Raw genomic sequence first — 21639 nt, 5'->3', positions numbered from 1 at the left:
GATCAATGTTTGTTCAAAGGTCATGTCAGACCAAATTCCTCCCCCAAAATTGTTTGTCCTCCTGATAGCGAAATAGCCATTGTTGACTAACTTCCTGTACTCTTCTTTGGCCCCTGCGGTGTACCTAACACAACTGGAGGTCCCTAGCCATAGGTGGGCCTTCACACTGGCCCAGTGCCAGCCCTCCCCTCAGCTGTGTTTTAAGGTCATCATAGAAAGACCTCACTCTCGGAACATCTGTGCCCCTGTGACTCAGGGCTGGTTGCCTCCTCCACTGCCCATACTATGGAGACACACGTGCGGCCCTCATCCTGCCGCTGATACATAAGTACACAGGACGTATAAACCACTTTTACACCTCTCTCTTGCTCTCTGAAGCTAGGCCCAATGTCACCTACAATGTGGCCAGTTTCTGAGCAGCTGCATCTAAAATTCATCGGACAATGACAGGAGAATATTCTGCAAGGCAGCCTTGCAGTTTTAGGCTCCATATTTTTACTACCCTTTGGGTTTGTACAGTTTTTATAGCCTAAAATGTTATACTTTCATAACTTGCAGTGACTGTTTCCTAGTTCCTTTAATGTTTAATCTAAAACCTTTTAAGTTCTTATAGCTTTTAAAATAATAATCAGGTCAATTTAGCTATATTGCTTTAGTATGCTAGTCAAAGACCGAAATAAAGACTATGCTATAGTCACCTTAAATGGCACAACGGGGAAATGCTGGACTAACAAGCAGAAGGTTGCCAGTTTGAATCCCCTCTGGTACTATATTGGGCAGCAGCTATATAGGAAGATGCTGAAAGGCATCTGCTCACACTGCACAGGAGGAGGCAATGGTAAACCCCTCCTGTATTTTACCAAAGAAAACCTCAGGGCTCTGTGGGCACCAGGAGTCAAAATCGACTTGACGGCACACTTTACTTATGCTATGTTTGCTGTATTATTATGACTTTTATGCTTTTTATGGAATCTACCCTTTTACCTGTCTTTTGCCCTGTACTCTATGCTTGTCTTTGACTGTAATAAATATTGATTGATTGATTGGACTCCTCTTTCTCCATTTTTGCTTCAAGGTTTAACATGTCTTGTAAGTACAGTTGATATGATTTTGCATATAGGAAGTGACCATTGCCGTAAAAATATGGAACCATGTCTTGCACACAACAAATTGTAACAAATGGGTTACTATTGCCCATTCCTTCTGCTTGGATTTAGTGCTTTGAAATAGTAACCATGTGAAAGTATTGAATTAACAGTTTTGCAGTGGTGCTTACTCTTTCCAGGTTTTGCATTTGCTCTTTGAATTTTTCTGCAATTCTTCTCAATGCAGGTTCATTATTTACTGATTGAAAGGAAGGGGACTGCCACTGAAATGATGAAGAATTTCCTGAATTGTCTCACAATCTTCAAAGGAGAGTGGCTTGTGATAGCAAGCATGAATTGTCCCTTTTGCTAAGCAGGGTCCACTTTGGTTTGCATTTCAATGGGAGACTACACATGAGCACTGTAAGACATTCCCCTTAGGGGATGGGGCTGCTATGAGAAGAGCACCTCCCTGGCATCTCTAAGATAAAACTGGGAGAGAATCCTGCCTGTGACCTTGGAGAAGCCACTGCCAGTCTGTGTAGACAATACTGAGTTGATTGACTGATGGTCTGACTCAGTAGAAGTCAACTTCCTATATTCCTATGATGATCATCCTCTAACATAATAATTGTAAGTGCTGTGAAAACTAGAAAATAATTTCTTATGCCCTCACAAAAGCATGGCCCGGCAACACTGTCGGTGCACAAGGTGCATAAATACTGCTCAGGATCTGCTTCAATCCACTTCCTCCTATGATGTAACCATTTGAACACATGAATGACATCAGAAGATGAAAAACACCAATTCTAACCACAACTTTTGATAAAGATGAGTCTCCACTACACATGGAAATAATGTACTGTATAATACAGTAATAAATATTCTTATACAAACCTTTCTTATACAAAGGTTGATCTAATGTCATGAAGCAGATTTTCAGGTTCAACCCTGCATTTCTTTCAGCTGTAAAATGAATACACAGCATCATAACTGCTTGGTGGAATGTCAACAAATGGTAAGAAAAGAACATGAGCCATCTTCAGTCACTTGAAACTAAAAATGAAGGAGGAAAGTCCAACATTGCCACTGAATTTCAACATTCTGATTTTGATGAAGGTGATATCTTTGAGAAAAGTTATGAACTGGATACTCTCTGTACAAAACAAGCTGTGAAAAAATAAGTATTTTTTTCTAAATTGCAGCTTGTGAGTTAGGCCTAATAGGGATACCATGTCTTTAAAAAAAAAAAAGCGCTGGAACGTTACCTTTTGAGTGGTGTGGAAATGAGCGTGTTAATGAACTGCGTGCACTCTGCCCTCCATGCTTTCCTTGAATCACAAAAAAGAAGTGGGAAACCCCCTCTTGTTACTGATGGTAAATTTCATGTTCCATAATTATATTTAAGTTCAGTTTTGCAGGAAATGTTTGAGTGAGCTACAGACAAAAAACAGGGATGGTGCAGTCACCATGAAGTAGTGTTCCACGGAAAACTTCACTTTATGGCAAAGCTGTTGGTTGAGCTCTACACCGAATACCACATTTTAATAGAGAATTTGATGCTCTACTATGTTCATATTTAACATTTTCCAGTTTGAATAATAACAGTTTGAATAATATATGTGAAAAACTATTTTTGGCAGCAATTTTTCCAAGATGACAACCAAAGCTCAAGTCATAATGATCAGGACTTCTAGTATGTTATTTACAACAGTGTCCACAACATCTGTGCTGATTTTCAGAATTGCATCCACCCTTAAGTGGTTGAGCTTTGGTGAACATATTTAAATTTCGCATTCTATTTCAAAAATATGATTTGTCACATAATGAGGCTAATCCGATGATCAGGCAAAATCAGGCTAGGAGAGTCTAGCCCAATTTCACCTGACCGTGTGAATCACCGGGCTCGCAGGCAAACCCAGTGGCCTCCAGACGGTTAACCCACCAAAGTAACCCTCCTCTTAAAATGGGTTTGCGGAGCGGGTGCTCCGCAAAGCTGGGTTTTTTTGCTCATGAGTTGCTGCGGCGTGGCTCCACACTTCGGCTACTCATGAGTAGACCCCCAACCAGGAGGCTGAAAACTAGCCTCCTGGCTCAGGGGTCTCTCCAGCATGCCCGGCATGCTTGCGCAGGGAATGCTTGCTGGAGCTTCTGGGGGCCACACAGCCGCCAAACTCCCCAGCCCTGGCAGGCTCCGTGACAGAGCTCGCAGTCGTGTGGATGGCTGCTGTGGCCGTCCAGAGCAGACTGCTGCTCATCTGTGGGGAGAGCGGACTAAGCCCGCTCTCCCCACAACCCCCCTAGAGGCTCTTCTAAATGATCGTGAGAAGAGCCTCAATGACTAGCACTACCCAGGTAGGAGAGTTGTAGTCCAGGTAGGTAGCTTCAAACTTCAGGTAAAAGTGATGTAGGAAGGCATATGCATGCCTCCTATCTCACGCCTGGGTCGTTGTGTAAGTTCTGGCTGCCAGCAGCTCCTCCCCGGGCTGTCAGCAGCCTGAGCTTTCATAGAGCCGGAGGGAAGTTGCTGCTTGGCAGTGGGAAATCCTCCAATGTACTGTGCTACTTACGTGGTGCATTATGGAATTCCAGGAAGCTGGGTTGCCTGCCCCTCAGCTCCCGATTGCCCCGCCACCCGCCACCCTGCCACTTATGTGGGTGCACGAGCAGCAGAGCCCTGGTCGGGCTCGAGATTGTATTGGGGAAAGTAGGCAGTATCCTGCCTTCCCCTAGCCCTAGCAGTCATATGAACAACCTTAATATATTTTATTATACAGTTGAGGTATTTTGTTAAGCCATGAAATGTATGAGACCCTCTAATACCCAAGCACTAAATACTGTTTTGATTTCTGAACATAGCAGCATCTGACCAGTGAATTCAAGCATGATACATAAAATTATTTCAGGACCTAATTCACTGGATAAGTTGGAAGTGATGAGCACTGGAAGTACTAGGGGAAAGTTCTTTTCATATGCAACAACGAAAACTAGCACTAGCTTAAAAGCATATCTTACCTGAAGAAGATTCTAGTCTGTCCAATTTACTAATTAACCAGTCTAGATTATTAGAAAACTGAGCACAATTGTTTCTGTTACCACGAATGAGAGCAGCTGAAAGAAAAAAAATTGAGAATACCAGTCAAATGAGTAGAAATACAGTGTTTTAGTAAAATGCAAAAATATAAACTTCTGTCGTGTTTCTGTGAATACATGTTGATATTAACTTTATTACTTATTCAACTGCTAATACTTAACATGACCTAAATGGCCATGCCACTGTGGATAACTGATGATAAGGGGTCAAGAAATGTTGGCTCTGTTCACCAGCCAGATAGAAACGTTTTACTTGTTGAGCTATGTTGGTACCTTGCCCATTTGGATTTTTTTTGCTCGCCAGGCATCATTTTTCACTCATCACAGACAAGCAAACTAGTGGATTCCCTGAGCCCTGTTGATTATTATATTTAATTATATGTTGATTATTATATTTAATGATCTTAAAAGTATTAGAGGGCAGATACAAAAAATATTCAGCACATCCTTGTATGGTGATAAAGTGGTACTCGTATTTTATTATATAGTAAATTTCATAATGACTTTTGGATTGCTCTTATTGATCCATATCTAAGAAATGGTTATGGTCATTCAGATCAATCTTGTATTAGCTATTTACTTTTGGATCAAGACACTGAGGTTACATATAATTAGGTTTGTGCATTTCGATTAGGCAACAAAATGTTTTGTGCCCCAAAATTCCATTTTCGGACATTTTGTATACAAATAGTAATGAAAAAATTAAAAACATTTTTTTTGTATTCAAATCGAAATGACCCCATTTCAGAGCTGAAGTTTTGTTCTTCGGAAAAAATTTCGGACCTTTGGTCTCCTGACTGCAGCAACTAGCAAGGCAGTGAGTGTCTGTCAAGAAGAGATTAGCAGAAGATAAGATATGCAAAAAGCAGGCACAGCATCCCTGAGGAAGTTCATTTCCTTGGAATGTGTTGTATTGTAATGCAATTATGTGCTAAGAAATTCTGATTAACCATTGCTAGCTCTAACAGACAATACCCTGTTTTCACTCTGGGCTGATTGCTTTGAGGAGGAGGGGGCGAGTTTGGTTCAATTCATCAACAACTTAGTTACTCAGTCACTTGCTTCTGCCCTTCTGGCTGCCTCATTCAAGAGAGAAAGAACTAGTTTTGCATTGCATGTCTAAACTCAAGTTTCCATGATGCCATGCTTGCCTTGCTACCAGCCTGAGCCCAGCATGCAAGCCTGCTATGGCTACTGCATGCCTGCCTGGGAATGGATTAATCTGCTGCTGCATTGTTTGCTTTTTTGTTCAAGAAGATTTTGTTTCCCACCCCCTTGAGAGAATCACTGCCTGACTGTGCCCTGTGCCAGCAGCCACCAGTGTCCTTAGTGAGTGGGGAGGCAAGTTGGAGAGAGATTTGGGGTTGTAAGTGAATTTGGGGAGGCAAGTTGGAGGGAGGTTTGGGGTTGCAATTTAATTTTAAAAGTTCTGTGTTATGGTTTAGTTTAGAAGAAGTTTAAACAGGGGTTCTGTGTGGGAGCATCTAGTGATTGTGTAGATTATTGTGAAGCATGGGGTCTGGGGTTGCAGCAGTGGAGTGTTGGGTTGGGGGTTGTAGCAGTGGAGCATGGGGTCGGGTGCTGCATCAGTCGAGCATGGGGTCGGGGTTGCAGCAGTGAAGCATGGAGTCTGGGGTTGCAGCAATGGAGCGTGGGGTCTGGTGTTGCAGCAATGGAGCATGGGCTTGGGGGTTGCAGCAATGGAGTGTGGGGTCTGGAGTTGCAGCAGTGGAGTGTGGGCTTGGGGGAGTGAGGGGTTGTTGAAGTTTGCATGTCTTTGTGGCAGATTTGGGGCAGAAAGGGGGCCAGAGAAGTGGGTTGGACATTAGCACCCCAAGGGGTGCCTGCCCACCACCCAGATTACAAAGGAGTTAGCCAAAGCCCTGATTTTAAATTGATTTCTGAAGTTTATGCATCTTTAAGGTTTTATCCCATAGGGAATAATGGAGGTTTCAGCAGCCCCATAACTGCACTGGGGGGGGGCGGTGCTGGAGTGGCCCAGAGTGAGTGGTGGTGTACTGCACAGAGGGTGCCAACCACCCCTGGATTTTGTTTTTTCTGAAGTGTTCTGAGTGTAGCATATGTCATATGTAGCACTAGCATAGCAAGTGTTCTCTGGTAGCATATGAGATTTTCAATGATAAACCATGAATCCTCTCTCATATGCTACCAGAGAATCTACATTCAGAACACCTCAGAAACAACCAAACCCTATACCCCACGGGCTTGTGGGTATGGGGGTGGTTGGCACCCTATGTGCACTACACCGCCACTCACTCCAGGCCATCCCAGTGCCCCCCAGCTGGAGTTATGGGGCTACTGAAACTTCCATTATTCCCTATGGGGAAGAATCTTAAAAACGCATGAACTTCAAAAAATCACCAAAAACCAGCCCTTTGCCCAATTCCTTTGAAAAAATTGTGGTAGCTTCCTTGCCCCACTGGGCATTACCACCCACCCTACTCTGCTCTGGGCCACCCCCTTTCCCCCTGACATGAAGCCATACTTTTCCTGAAACCTCCATTATTCCCTAAGGGGAAAATCTTAAACTTCAAAAATTCACCAAAAATCAGCCCTTTGCCCAATTCCTCTGAAATTTGGCTGGTAGCTTCCACTAATTGGGCACTACCACCCCCACCCACTAGTTTTGCCCAGGGCCATTTTTTAAAATACAAAATGTTTCAGATTCAGATTTTGCAATTTCGAACAAAGAACAAAATTGGGGTGTTTAGGATTGGTTGATTTTGAACGAGGACTGAATGGGGGTGTTTCAGATTTGTGCCAAAACAGAACAGATAAAAACCAAAACCAATTTATTTTGATTGCTAATAGGATTGACAAGTTATTATATCTTCTACAGCCCTTTAACCTCTCTGTATTATAGCTGTTGGATACTGTTGTGCTCTGATGTTTTTCTTGAGATTCTGATATACAGTAGAACCTTGTTATCTGCAGATTCATTATCTGCAGATTCGCTTATTCACAGTCCTCCTGTATTTTCTCTCTCCCTTTTCTGGTCAGTAACTGAATAAAGATCTATCTATCGATAATCTTAGGGAGCCCCAAAAGTTATTCACACTAGATGAGCATTTGATATAATTAAGCCATCATTTCTGGATCTAACAACTTTGCTGATACTAACTGCATTCATAAAAACCTATTTACATTGCCCCAATGGTCTCCAATGAACAACCTTCATATAAACATATTTAACAACTTAAAGCACATTAAACTCCTCTAATCTTTTACACTAGAAATAAATGACAAGAAAAGTATTAGAAATATTTTTATATTATTATAATATTAACTCAGAATGAATGAAGAAAGAGCTTTTCAGTAAAATATATTGTGCCACAGTGTTGATCTAGTATTACTTTATCTCATTTGTGTCTTATAGCATTCTGGACCACTGTAGGTTAAATTAAAAAAATCCAGTGCTGGTTAACACATTTTGAATAAAACCAGGCTTGCATATCTTAGGAACAGATGGAAAGAGAGAGTACATTTGTAAAAGCTATCTCCAAGTTTTTCACATTTCTGGGTATGAGGATTCCACACAGCTGCAGGGAAACTCACAGGATGGTGGGCAATGGCACTTTCAGTCCACCTACTCATTTAAAGGCACTATAGAATATATAATTATTATTATTCAGCAGCATCATTACATGGATGGTAATGGAAAGTTCTGCAGGTTTCTGCAGGCTGAGATAAAAACAGCTATCTTAATCACCGGTCTACAGTAGCCCAATATCTACCACAGTTATTACAGCTACTAGGGAGACATATAATTGTATGCAAATATTGAATGAAGGGATCACAGCAGTCCTGTCAAGCAAAATATAAGCAGAATGAAGGAGAAAACAGACGATGAAGTATTCATTTTCTAAATCAGTTGACTGTGTCCCATTATGGCCTACTTTCTTCCTAATTTGTGTGCAAGAGCCTCCATATTTTCTCTTCCTCATCGCTCCCCAACAGAAACATGAATAATTTCTGAATCCAAAAGGGAAAGACCCCACTTCTCTAAGTTGCAAGAAAATCATTTGTCCTTCATAGGACTATATGAATAAAAGTAGTCATAGTAAATGGATCAGGTTTGCCTGTACACTAAAACTATATTATACAATGTTACTTGTATTACATATTAGAATATAATTAGATTCTGGGAAAACAGATAGTTTTTCTGAGTGGGATGAAAAATTTGAAAGGCTATTTTTATGTTTATTGTAAAGATGATTATCTACATGGTTACTAAAATACAATTCTGTTTCATTTTAATTGACCCCTATGAAAAAAGCAAATACATGGTCACATTGCCTATATATTTTTAATCAACCTGCTCCTTAACTCACTCTTCATCCCATGACATAAACAAACATAACATAAGCTGGAAAATACATTTTAATAATGCTGGCTGATATGATGAGGAAAATCATTCAAAGTATTCCTTTAAAATTTAAAGGACAATGCTTTTAAATTTTTTGGTAGAGTATGTGTTAATAAGTTTAATAGGAGGAAGTGATCTTGAATAGCTATAGAACTCACCTAGCAATTTATAAAGAAGATTAAGAATTTCTTTCCATGCTGTACCATTTTCCTCTCTGCCAACCCCTGTAAAATGAGCAGTACTATAGTAGACGTTCAAGCGATCAATGCAGTTCAAAACCAGTGCCAGCATCCCCTATAAAAACACCATAAATTAAAATACGTTTGTATGCCCAGAAATGTATTCCTTCACATTTTTAACCATTCAATAAAAGAAATGTTTAAAAGCATTCTGTTTCAAATACAATATTGAGCTTTAAAATGCTGGGTATGATCCATCCCCACTTCATGCAGTATATTCAGCTACTAAACGGGAGGTATGTGTAAACTTCTCATAGTGACACACTGAGCGTCAAAACAGACACTGGCAGCATTCAAACATAACACAAAACCGGAGGTGAAGAGGCCTCTGGTTTCAATTTCTGTATGTCCGAATGCGGGCAACTGCATTTATGACAGAAAACTGTCCCATGGTTTCCCTCCCCAGACTCTGATTTGTACCTTCAATTTGTAGCGAGTTTTGCCATCTAGACCTCTGGTTTAGAGATGCCAACATTTTGTCCAAACACAGCACCGCAATCTGACTGTTTTGCAAACAGAGTTGAGGAGGAAGCTCCTTCCTTGCTCCAGCTGCTATTGGCGGCTGAGTCTGTCCTTATGTCAAGAAGGAAGCCCAGGCAGCCAGTTTCCCCTCCTCTGTGAAGTTTCACTGACTGCAGAGAAGGAGCTCTCTGTGACATCTGAATTTGGTCAGGAGAGTGGGGGAGTGGCTCCACGTTACATGCAAAAGTGGCCACTGTGTTCCATTACTTTGCTTACGCATGGGATGTGTGTGATTTGGACTGAGGCTATGATGCTCGGGGCAGAGAAATTTAAACCTTTTCTTTACACACAAGATTTCCCTAATTTAAATTACCTTCCATTAGCATTAGAAGCAAACCTTCTTTTCCTCCCCACATGGCTAATAGCAACATTGGAGATGGAGATTTAAATAGGAACATTATGGGTGTGTTGGGGAAGGAAATCCCCCCCCCCCAGTGTCACAGGTCTGATCCAAATTCTGCCCCTCACTCTGCACAACTACTTTTAAACAAACAAACAAACAAACAAAAATACATTGGAGATAACATCATGGATCTCACATGCCACATCTAATATGGACCCTGATAACTCCACTAGTGCCTACTGACATTCAGTGGCCCTGATTCAGGAATGCAAAGTACTCATGTTGAAGAAGAAGCGGCTTGCTTGTGCAGAGAAAGGTGGCTGGATTGCTCTATGGAATCATGCATTTCAGAGATGGGGCTGGGGGCATTCTCTGCACTACATGTGACCAGTCAAAGACTGTAAGAAAGGAGGACTTAAAGAGCTCCAGTGAGCGCTACGCAGATAACTTTCCATACGCAAATATGCACATCTGAGAGATTGATCATGACCAGTAATTGTTTTTAACATCTTATATATTCATTAATCTAAACTATAAATACTTTCTACCAAAACTCACTCACTTATTTGTTCCTTGTCAATCAGGATATAACAGAAGTATGCTGTATGTTATGAATAGTTGTCTTCAAAGTATTCTCAGACACCAAATTTGCATTCAGCAAATTATTTCTTCACTTAAATTATGGACATCTAATTATGTAGTGATGTACATTAGAATAAATGCTAAAGCAAAACAATTTACTTTAAAAAACCCCAGACTTCTTAATGTGCAGTACATCCATTAAAATATTAAATAGTCATATTGCCAAAACTATATGAAGATCATATAATCATGGTGCTGAATTTAACCATGTATTGAAAACTGGATTCTCCACATTTCAGCATTACAAATGTTCCCCCCCCCCCGCTGCCCCCCCGATGAACTGGGAATATAGCTTTTTAAAACCTTCCAATGATTGAAGAGAGATGCCCTACTCTAAACATTACCATCCCATCCATACCTCCTACCATCCCATCCCATCCTACCATTTGTACCTTGAGTAAGATTGAAAGTGGTGCTTGAGCTTTCCCTTTGTGCACTTCTCCCCGACTCTTCACTCACTCCTTCACTGCTAATCAAACTGGGGCACACACATTTATTTGAACAAGGGATAATACTTAATATTGAAATATCAGCAAGATCCTGCATTCAAACAAATGTTTACTTATTTGGTGGTTCACTTCTCTCCATAGTGAGGAGACAGCAGATGAGAGTGAGGTTCATTTTTCACTTCTTCCTACATATATCCTGGATGAAAAATATAATCTTAACAGACTTAACAAATACTTACCGTATTTTATGGACTATAAGACTCACTTTTTTCCTCGAAAAATATCCGCCAAAATTCAGGAGCGTCTTATATGTTTTAACAGTTTAATATGTTAAAACTCTGAAAAACTGGATTAAAATTAAGGTGCGTCTTATAGTCCGTAGCGTCTTATAGTCCGTAAAATACGGTATATTAAAAATCCTTGCCCATGTACTTTGAGAGAATTGGTTAATTAAAACAAAATAGCACATTACAGAAATGCTGGTAAGGTAAAATCATAATTGTCTCCTTTGCTAAGCAGGGTCTGCCCTGCTTCGCATTTGAATGAGAGACTACCTGTGTCAGAACGGTAAGATATTCCCCTCAAAGGATGGGGCTGCTCTGGGAAGAGCATCTGCCTGCTTGCCTGCAGAAGGTTCCAAATTCCCTCCCTGGCATCTCCAAGATAGGGTTGAGAGAGACTACTGCCTGAAACCTTGGAGAAGCCACTGCCAGTTTGTGTAGACAATACTGAGCAAGATGGACCAACAGTCTGACTGAGTAGAAGGCAGCTTCCTATGTCATTTACAAGTTCAAACTTTCTAGTAAGCCCTTCTAACCTCTTCTTTGAACAGATTTTGTCTGTTCTTGAGTGAGCGAAGTTTGTTTTGTTTATCTTCATGTTCTAGCTCTTCTTCTGGAGGCAGAAAATATGTAATCAAGTCTTGCAGAGTCTGAAGAACCTCTTCAATAGGCAGGGTAATGGGAGTTGGAGTTCTGTTATTTCCACTAAACACAACAGAAAGATAAAGCAAGCAATTATCAACAAAGTAAATTAGTAATAATCATCTAAAATGACTTCAATTTTAAATTATTACTTTAAATTTTAGGGATTCAAAAAATTTTCAGTTTTAAAATATTATTCCTCATACACAGAATATTTGGTATAACCTGGTTCAAAGCAGGACAATCTAAAAACATGGATTATGATTTCCTTATGGACTGTTGGACAGGATAGCCCCAGACATCAAAGGGGAGTCTCCACACCCTTGCACATTCTAGAAAAAATCATTGTAACTACTAACTTTAGAATATAAAAAAGATTGGGGCAGACTAGCTGAAATGTATCCAGTAATATGGTGCGATGAAAGAACTGTCTTACTGAGCATCTAGTGGGAGAAAAAAATGTTATCTTTCTAGAGCATCTCTGCTTCAAAGAAACTCAGTGACTCCAGTCTAGGGATAGAGGAGAGGTTTGTTGGTTTGTTTATTACATTTATATCCTGCTCTTTCTCAAAGAAGCTCAGAGCAGTGTACATGTTTATTTTAATCCTCACAACAACCCTGTGAGGTAGGTTAGGCTGAGAGAGACATGACTGGCCCAGAGTCACCCAGTGAGTTTCATGGTTGAATGGGGATTCAAACTCAGGTCTTCCCGGTCCTAGTCCAACACTCTAACCACTATGCTATGCAAAAAGTCCAACCCTGGATGACTGCCAGTCACTAAATAACTTCCAGTCAATGAGGAAAATAATTAGTTATTCTGGCTTGGGTACATTCCTGATGCCCCAGAATAACAGTTTTGCAATGGGTCAGGAATATACCATCTGCAGTGTTACAGTTGCCCACAAAGCTGACTGGTAAGACATAGAGGCTATTCTTATGATCACAAAAATCGGGCTAGGAAAATCCTAGCCCGATTTTTGTGATCGTAAGAACCACCACTCCTGTAGCCCGCTCCTGTAGCCCGACCCTTAGCCCGGGTTTGCAGAGTGAGCGCTCTACAAACCCGGGCTATCTGCTCGTGAGTAGTGGCTCCGCGCCACGGCTACTCGCAAGTAGACCCCCCAGCCAGGAGGCTTAAAAGCAGCCTCCCGGCTCCCGGTTCTCCCCAGTGTGCCCTGCGCGCTCGCGCAGAGCATACTGGGGCTTCCAGGGGCCGTGCGGCCCCTGAGCTCCCCAGCCCCTGCTGCCCAGGGCTCCTGCTGCCCAGGGCTCCCTCCCTGTTCGTGAGCGGGAAGAGCAGGCTTAGCCCGCTCTCCCCGCTCAGCGTCCAAACCTAAACATAATTTACTACGACAGACTGACTCCCCCCACCCCACCCACATTAGATCTGGAGAAGTTTTAGTGGGTTTACCAAAAAACATTTGAGGTCTTTGTACTGCTTTGATAAGAGCCCCTGAAAGAGCTCCACTGAGTCATACTGAGAACTACTGCAGCCATTTCTCAAAGTACCCTTGCAGGCAGAAACCTGCACTGACCTCTTTCACTTCTGGGATGATGGAAAAAGGTGGACACTTCAGCTACCCCAAGACTCATCAAACCCTTTTATCAAGACCAACCATTACTGGGATTGATGAGCACTCAATCAACCCATGAGGCCAACTTTTTACTGTAAGGAGAGTTGGTTGCCAAGACCCAATGTGCACTTTCACTCCCCATCCCTTGTGCATGCTGTTATCAAGAATCCTCTGCTTTCCTTTTTGAGAGTATCCTTGTTTTTGCTACACATGCCTTCCTTGTTTTTGCTACACATGCACATAGAGAGCCATTCCCTCTCTCCATGGGGTAAGTCATTTTGTGTTTCCCCTGTTTCTGGATACCCCCAGCATACCCCTAGTGAGTGGACTCTGGCAATTTGGAGTTTTGACATCTGCCTTCTCAGTTCATGAGAAGCCTCACTGACTCGGTTCCCTGTCCTGCAACTAAAGAACTTGCCTCCTTTTCCAAAAAGGACATCAGCATCTCCTTGATCCTTACTCTCCAGCTCCGTAGACTAGCCTAGCATAGGTCTTTTTCTCTCTGTCTAAATTCCCCGGTTTCTTTCCACTGTTCCTGTATGATAATGCACACTTTTATAATCAGGACCTCTGCTGAAAGCTCGGGGGCGGGGTGAGGAGTGGGGAACTGGAAAAGGCATTTTAAAATACAAAATGTAAAAAAAAAAAATTAAAAAGAAATAGTTAATCACTGCTGTTTGCCTTGTAAATTATTGCTTTCCAATAAAGTCTGCCTTTGCTTTTCAAGAAACCTGCCTTGAATCTATTGCTCTCCTTCAGGGGTACTCTAACACTGAAGTGGTCTTTACCGGTGTCCAGCTTTCTTGCAACCTTATTAACAAAACAGCTGTAAGCATTTTACATCCAATTCAACTTAATTTCTCCCATTTAAATCAAAGCATAGTCACCGAGTGTGGTGACAATTGTGCCTCAGAGCAAATGTGGTAACACTATTGATCAACAAATCTGCTTTTCTACAATGCCCTGCCTTATTTTCCAAGGAGATTTGAAGCATGCTGTCAGAACAAAGAGTGGGATTTGGAATATTAACACACCATTAACTTCAGTGTGTGTGTGGGGGGGGGTAGATTCATTAATCAAGTTGATTTATTGATGGAAGGACTGTGCTGTGAAGTTTGTTTTGCAAAGTTAAAATTAACCATGACATTGTGAAAGGACATTGTAAAAAGAATTCTTCAGAACAATAAAACCATTGTGATCAATACATTGATAACATTCTTAGGATCAGTCTAAGTGTAAGACTATAACTGAGGACATAATCTAAACATCACAAAGCTAGATAGCACTCTTTACCTAATAAACTGACTAAATAATCTTGTTGTGTTGCGTATAATTCGAGCAGCCTGGGATTCTTCATGTTGACATCTTTGTAATGTAAGACCATCATCCATGTGTCCTTCTTGATGTAATATAACCTACAAATAGCCAAAGTAATGTTTTATTTTTAAATTAAATTTATTTTTATATACTTATTTTTCGATTTATATACCAATCTTCCACAAAAAGCACTCAAAGGAATGCACCACAACAAATCAAAAATCTAAAACCACCATTAAAAAGAAATAAAAGAAACAACATCACCGTATACAAACAAGTACAAAACAAGATTAAAAGTTCATCAAACCTAAAGTAACCTCAAGCTAGGCCATAAGGCCAGCGTGAAAGAGTGATTTTCACAATCTACCTAAAAGATAGAAATGGAAAGGGACAGCTGAGCTCTGTGAGGGAAGTAGTTCAAACCTGGATGCAGCAATGAAACATGTCCTATTCCAGGTACCCTCCAGCCTCACCTCAAAGGGAAGTGGGACCCAAAGGAGAGTTGTGAAGGAACAACTCCTTCCCACTTTGTTTTATGGTTTGTAATTTGTTTTGTACTTGTCTTTTTCTTTGTCCACTCCAGGCTCTGCAAGGGTTCAATGTAACAATCTCTTGCAGCCTTGTCAGAGATAAAAATAGTCAGCTGCAGAATTTTGGAGAGAGTATACAAAATACAAACAACCAAACTTGCTAGCCTTCTCTACCAAGGCCTAGCATGATAGAGTAGGATTAGGTCCCTCACTGCGACTTTCCCTAGCAGTTTCTGCCCAACCCACCCCTGCTAGCATATTAGCCTGGCTCTTAAAACACTCAGCAGCTCACCCTCACCCCACCCGCCAGCAGCCTCCTCCCCTTGAGTGTTACACTCTCCCTTATATTCTGTTCCAAAGGGATACATTGTCCAATCAGAAAATTTCTTCCCTCAGGCAGCTGGAACCTTCTGTCTCTGCCTGGAGACAACCAATGGCAACCAATAGCAACACACTCGCTGCTCGCTACCCACATCGGCGGCACGGCTGCTTTGCTTCAGCCCCCGTCCCCTCAGAGCACGTGGGGATTGGGAGCTTGCTCCCATTGGCCTCGACCCAGTGGGGGGCAATAGCGGAGGTTTCAGGCTCCAGGGCAGTCTCACACAGAGAATACTGCTGCAGTGTAATCTAGATATGACCAAGGCACATGTGAACATAGCCAGATCTGCCTTGTACTGGAAGGGCCAAAGCTAAGCCAAAGCACTAATACTTTCAAATGCTAAGCACCTTACCAAAGGAATGATATATTGATACATAGGGGGTGGGGGCAGGCTAGCTGCACCAATACCAAATTTCTAATACCTGAATAATGCAATGTTTTTGCAGGTATTTTATTAGCATGGGTTTGAATGCATTTTATGCAGACAATACATCCAAACTGAACATCCCATAACAAGTTGGAAGGTTTAGCTGAGACAACTGCAAGAGATTTAGAACCAATTGATGTACCCTATACTACAGGATTTACATCAGTTTTTAAGAGATGTTTTGAGTGCTTATAGCTTGAGTAGAGCACTCACAAAGAATACTCTACTTGTTCCAGAAAAGAATGAGTGGGGAAACTAAAAGCAAAGTCTAACAAAGCAAATTGCAGTACTGGGGGAGTACTGAGGCAGCTGTGCACATACAATTCCTTCAGAGTTTGTACAAGGACAATACACAGTAGCCAGTGGGTTCAAACTCAAGCACAAATGCACATATTTAGATTCCACTGATATCAATAGGGTTGATCTTGTCCTCAGCCCAAATGGCAAAGTGAAGAGACTCTACATAATTCCAAGTACACCAGGGGCCAAGTAGACCCAGCTGCCAAAAGGCCCAATTTAGCCCCTAAGAGAAGTGCAAGTGAAGAACCCTCTGCTGGGGTGCACATAATGTTGCAAAATGCACATTTCTGTGCAACAAGCCATAGCAAAGCAATATAGGACTCCTGTACCTATCAGCTAGGATCCAGATATAACACCTCTCCCCTTCCCCACATTGTCCCATGCACACAAGCTATTAACAGGTGGAGCATTCTATCAAAATGTAAAACAAAGATGTTGAATCAGTGCTTCTTAAAGGGCAATGCTCCCTCAGATCCTTACTTTCATGGCCTTATGACCCATTCAGCTGTCCTCTCTTTCATTTGGATGATTGTGCATTTAGAAAACAAGAAATATAAATATTTTGCTTACCTTTCTTTTCAGTGGTCCTAAACGGACTGTTTTAGCATCCTGTGCTTTGTAAGTCAGCCACAAAGTACTGGTTACATGCTGTACAAAACAAATGGAATCACCATACTTTATTTCAGGAACTCCCATGCCATCTATATCACGTTTGTGAGCAGAATCCAGTTTTTCCTTTATCCCAGAAAAGAAAATAGTTGAATATCAGCTCCACATATCATAATTTTGTGTACAAAACTTGTATTAATAGTGATAAAAGAAGCAAAAGATTCATAGCTTTTTGAGAATACTTCCAAGTAAATATGTACTGGATTAGGCTATGAACTAAGAATGTACAGTATGGAGAACTTCCGTGTCACCAGTTAACCATATCTGAATTAAACAGGAAATATAGCAAGAAGTCACCCAAAGGAAATAAAGATATGCTTTCTGGCAGAATTTCCTGCAACAATCTTGTTCCTTCATTTGTACAGCTAAGCACTGCCTATGTGAAGTGCAAACTGACATGGAAATACATATTTGGCATGCAGATATCTGAATTGGAACTGTCCAGGAAGAAGTACCCTCAGAGCAAGCTATGCTGATTGTTTGTGCAACATGCTGTTGCACAACAACCCAAAAAAACTCTTTGATAATAGCACTACAGAATTGAATGGGGCTTAGGGAAGAGCAGTATTTGTTACCTCGATTCCTGATTAATGCTTAAGAACAGAAGTTACTCAACAGAACATTTTATTTTTCTTAAGTTGTTTATTTTTCCTACTTGCATACTTCACTTGCATCAGATGTTCTGCTTTATGTCCCTCAATCACTTGAGGTTCAACAGATGAGCACATGAGATGGAGTGTTTTTCATTATCATACCTCAGTTGTGCCTCCCCCAGAAGGCCCACCTGGTCCAGTTTTTCACACATGGCCAAAATTCATGCGTGGAGAAGATTTGGGGAGGTTGTAGTATGCCTGTTGATTAGCAGCATTATTTAAATATCTTCAGCTGCTGTATTCATTTGGGGGGATGGGGTCATTTTATTCTTATGAATTTCATATTTTTAATTATGGTTCTGCTATATTTGTTGTTAGCTTGACTATCAGAACAGATAGAAAGGCAGATTATAAATCCTTATTGTAAATAAAATAACAGGTTGCTTACCTGTAATGATGTTTCTTCGAGTAGTCCTCTGTGCATTCACATGTGTGTGATTCGTGCCTGAGCAGAGACCCGCTATAAGACCTTCTAGAGATTAAAATACAATATTTTTGGCAGTAGTCCCCCACTACATGTATTCATACTTGTCTGTCTCCTCAGTTGTGGCCACTACTGCATTACCATAAGAGCGACAGGTTGTAGTGGGGAGGTGGGTGGGTCATATGAATACACAGAAGACCACTCGAAGAAACATTGTTACAGTTAAGCAACCTGTTCTTCGGTCTCTGTGCATCATATCATTGTGAACCACCCCGAGACTTTGGTTTGGGGCGGTATAGAAATGTATATTTTTTAAAAAAAAAAATAATGTGTGGGAGATAGTGAGAATCTTACCTGGTGGTGAAATAGCTTAGGAAGTTCCCATAGCAATATGGAGGACCTTGAAGATGAAAGCAGCATAATTTCTTGCCCTCAGATCCAAGGCATAGTGCCAGATGAAGGTGGAGATCTGAGACCAGGAGGCTGCCTTGCAGATGGTGTCCAGCAGAATGCCTACGAGGAAGGCAGCGGAGGTCGCCATGGATCTAGCAGTGTGTGCATGCAGAGAAGCAGGTAAAGGCTTATCCGCTAGTTGGTAACAAAGCTCAATTCAAGGGCATTACCAGGATGAGAGCCTTTGTAAGGAGACCTGGAGGCCCTTGTTATCCTTTCCATAGCAGATGAAGAGAGAGTTGGACCTTCAAAATTCCCTTGTTATTTACACATAGAAGGCTACGGCTCTGCAAAGATCCAGAGTGTGCCATTTTCACTCTTCTGGTGATGTGGGATTAGGAAAAAGGACCACAAGGGCGATTTATTGAGAGATATTAAACTGGGAGACCATCTTGGGTAAAAATGTTATATCTGGAATCAGAGAGAACTTTTCCCTGTGAAAAAATGAGGGATGGTGGGTCCACTCAGAAAGCCCTGAGCTCTCTAACACGGTAGGTCAAGGTGATGGCCACTAGGAAGATCATTTTAAAGCTAAGTAGATGCAGGTCTGTGGTGGCCATGGGTTCAAAAGGCTTAGCGGTCAGCATGTTGAGTACTAGAGATAAGTCCCATGAAAGGGCCAGCTTGGGAGTAGGAGGAAATGGTCTAAATCTTTGAAAAACATTTTAATCATGGGACGCTTGAAGGAACCGAGAACATGATGGGCTGAGATGGCCATGAGATGTACCTTCAGGGAAGCAGAGGATAAGCCTTCTTTTTTCGAGTGCAGGAGGTAGGTGAGGACATCCTCCAATGAAGAGTGTAGTGGGTCTAGATAATTCCCCTTAGCATATTCTGTGAAGCATTTCCACTTTGCATTGTAAGTCTGGTGTGGGGGCGGTTTAAATGTGTTGTGAAGAACAGTGTAGACAGTTAGTTTGGAATTTGTGGGGCCAGGTGTCATGCTGTCAGCAAAAGGGTGAAGAGGTCTGAGTGAGCTTCTTTTGAATGTGGTGAGAGGAGTAGATCTGGTTGGCATGGGAAGCAGAGAGTAGCCCCTCCTACCAGTAGTTAGATTTGTGAACCAAGGCTGGCGCAGCCACCATGGTGTGATCAGAATGCAAGGCAAAAGGCACATGGCTGCTCTGTAGTTTCTGGAGGACTTGAGGAATTAGCAGAAAGGGGGAGAAAGCGTAGATGAACTGTTTTGACAGGAGACAGGAGAGCATCCACCTCTCTGGCAGGACAGCATCCCCCTCGGAGCCGCGGCCAACTCCACCATGGCAGAAGAAACAGTGGCATTGTCGGTTGGGCATGAAAGTGTCTGTTATCGGAGTGCCCCAGCAGTTGAAGAGGCTGTGAGCACCCTCTAGGTGCAATTGCTACTTTTGAGATGCGTACTTCTGGCTGCAGAGAGAGTTGGCTATCGTATTTTCTTTCCTCGGTATGTAAAGTCCTTTAGGAAGATGTTGTAAAGAACACACAAGTTCCACAGGTCTAGAGTTAAATGCAGGAGGCTTCTGGACCTTGTTCTACCCAGGCAGTTTATATATACAGAGGTAGTTGTATTGTCCTTAAAGACTAGGATGCGCTTGTGGTAGAGAAGTTGTAGAAAATGTTTAATGGCAAGGAAGACTGCCAGTGGCTCACTGCTGGGGTGAGCAGGTGGTGGTGGTGGCAGCGGCGGGCCCAGTCCAGCCACCGGGGTGAGCAGGCGGCACCGGATACAGCCTGGCCACTGGGGTGAGCAGGTGGCTGGGCTGCCAGTAGGAGGCGGCGGTGGGCCCAGCTGCCGGGATGAGGAGGCGGCGCCAGGCCGGGCCTGCCTCCACAGCAGGAGGGGAGGGTCCGGCTTGAAAGCCGGCCAGAAACTGTGGGAGGGAGAAGTGGGCTAGGTGGACCGTCAGAGGCGCAGATGCTCTGCGCCCGGCCTAGCTAGTTAAATATATTCATGTTAAGGGTCAAAGGTGTGATTTCTTGTGGTTGACCTGTAGTCCAAAGCTTTGTACAAGGGCTACTGTGCTGCATGTGTGTTTAAGTGGGCTTTTGAAAGGGGCAACAGAGAGATCTGTATGCTCTGGCATCAAAGAGAAGCAGCTACCACTGCCATGGTTTTGGTAAAGATGCATGCTGCTGAAGCCAGACCAAAAGGGGAGAATGGTATATTGGTAGATGTAGTCCTCTGTTTTGAAGCTAAGGTACTGATGATGTTGGGGATATATAGAGATATGGAAATATGCATCCTGTAGATCGAGGGATGCTAACCAGGAACCCTGGGAAAAGTGCAAGAATCATCTAGATGGTCACCATATGAAGGCCACAAAGGTAGGGGGTTGGTCTTAGTCCCCTGTCCCTCTTTGTCACTGTAAAACATCTGGAATAGAAACCATGGTGGAAGTCTCAGGTGACCTTCTGAACTGCCCATTTTCGCAGGAGAATCCAGAAGAGAAGGTGGTGGTGCTGTTGTGTGAGAGTCGGATCTTGTAGGTGGTTCAGTGAATTCTATCAGGTAGACATGTTTGCTAATGGAGAGGATCCTGGGGTCTGATGTAATCTCTTGCCAACAAGACAGTTATGATACTAGTCTTGTCTGGTAGTCAGATCTTATTGTAAACAGGCTGTCATTTGGTGGCAGGTGGCCTCGCCGTTGGCTGCGATTGACTGTGCATTAACTGAGAAGTTTATGAAAAGACGGGTACTTGGAAGTATGGTAGGAGTCCGAGGGTGCTGAATAAGGTCTACTATATGTGAATTGTTGATTCCACTTCCTGGGTTTCCTTGTTCAATATGGTTGCTAAAGTGTTCTTGAACGAGCTGTTGACCTTAGCTTCTGAACATGCTCTAGAGTGTTGGTCTTGTCTCCAAAGAGGTGCTCCCAATCAAAACGTAAGTCCTGGATTTTGCCTCAGGAGTTAAGGAGGTGGATCTAAGCCATGCATGTCTCCTCAGGGTGACAGAGGTGGAGATAGTGCAGGAAGCACAATCTGCAGTGTGTCACACAGAATGGAACAACTGCTTTACATTTTTTGTCCTTTTGTAAGTATATTGAAGTCTGCCTCCTACAGGTTCAGTTGGATGATTTGATCCATGAACAGCTTCTTGAAAAGCATGTGTGAATATCATGCCATATAAGCCTGGTAGTTGGCAATGCGCAACTGAAGTGCTGCAGGAGAGACATTCCTTTCCCCAATTGTATCTAATTTATGTCTGTCCTTATCAGCTGGTGTGGATAAAGGTTTTTGTCAAGAGCA

General features: G+C 42.3%; 1 protein-coding gene across 21 annotated transcripts in view; it reads right to left on the bottom strand.

The window, feature by feature from the left end:
- Positions 1-21639, bottom strand: part of RYR3 (ryanodine receptor 3) — a 644727-nt gene that overhangs the window by 422448 nt on the left and 200640 nt on the right. For 20 of the 21 annotated variants that reach the window (XM_053280309.1, XM_053280347.1, XM_053280383.1 and 17 more), the window contains 5 exons: positions 16781-16945; positions 14551-14672; positions 11578-11746; positions 8724-8859; positions 4101-4196 (listed from right to left, as the gene is read on the bottom strand). In XM_053280309.1, the coding sequence (XP_053136284.1) occupies positions 4101-4196; positions 8724-8859; positions 11578-11746; positions 14551-14672; positions 16781-16945 (688 nt within the window). The remainder of the gene's footprint in view (positions 1-4100; positions 4197-8723; positions 8860-11577; positions 11747-14550; positions 14673-16780; positions 16946-21639) is intronic. The other variant, XM_053280418.1, reaches the window with a different exon arrangement.

The sequence above is a fragment of the Hemicordylus capensis genome, chromosome 1 (genome assembly GCF_027244095.1).
Source record: "Hemicordylus capensis ecotype Gifberg chromosome 1, rHemCap1.1.pri, whole genome shotgun sequence".
NCBI classification, from domain to species: Eukaryota; Metazoa; Chordata; class Lepidosauria; order Squamata; family Cordylidae; genus Hemicordylus; species Hemicordylus capensis.
The sequence above is the reverse complement of the archived record's forward strand: the minus strand, read 5'-3'. Positions and strand labels throughout refer to the sequence as shown.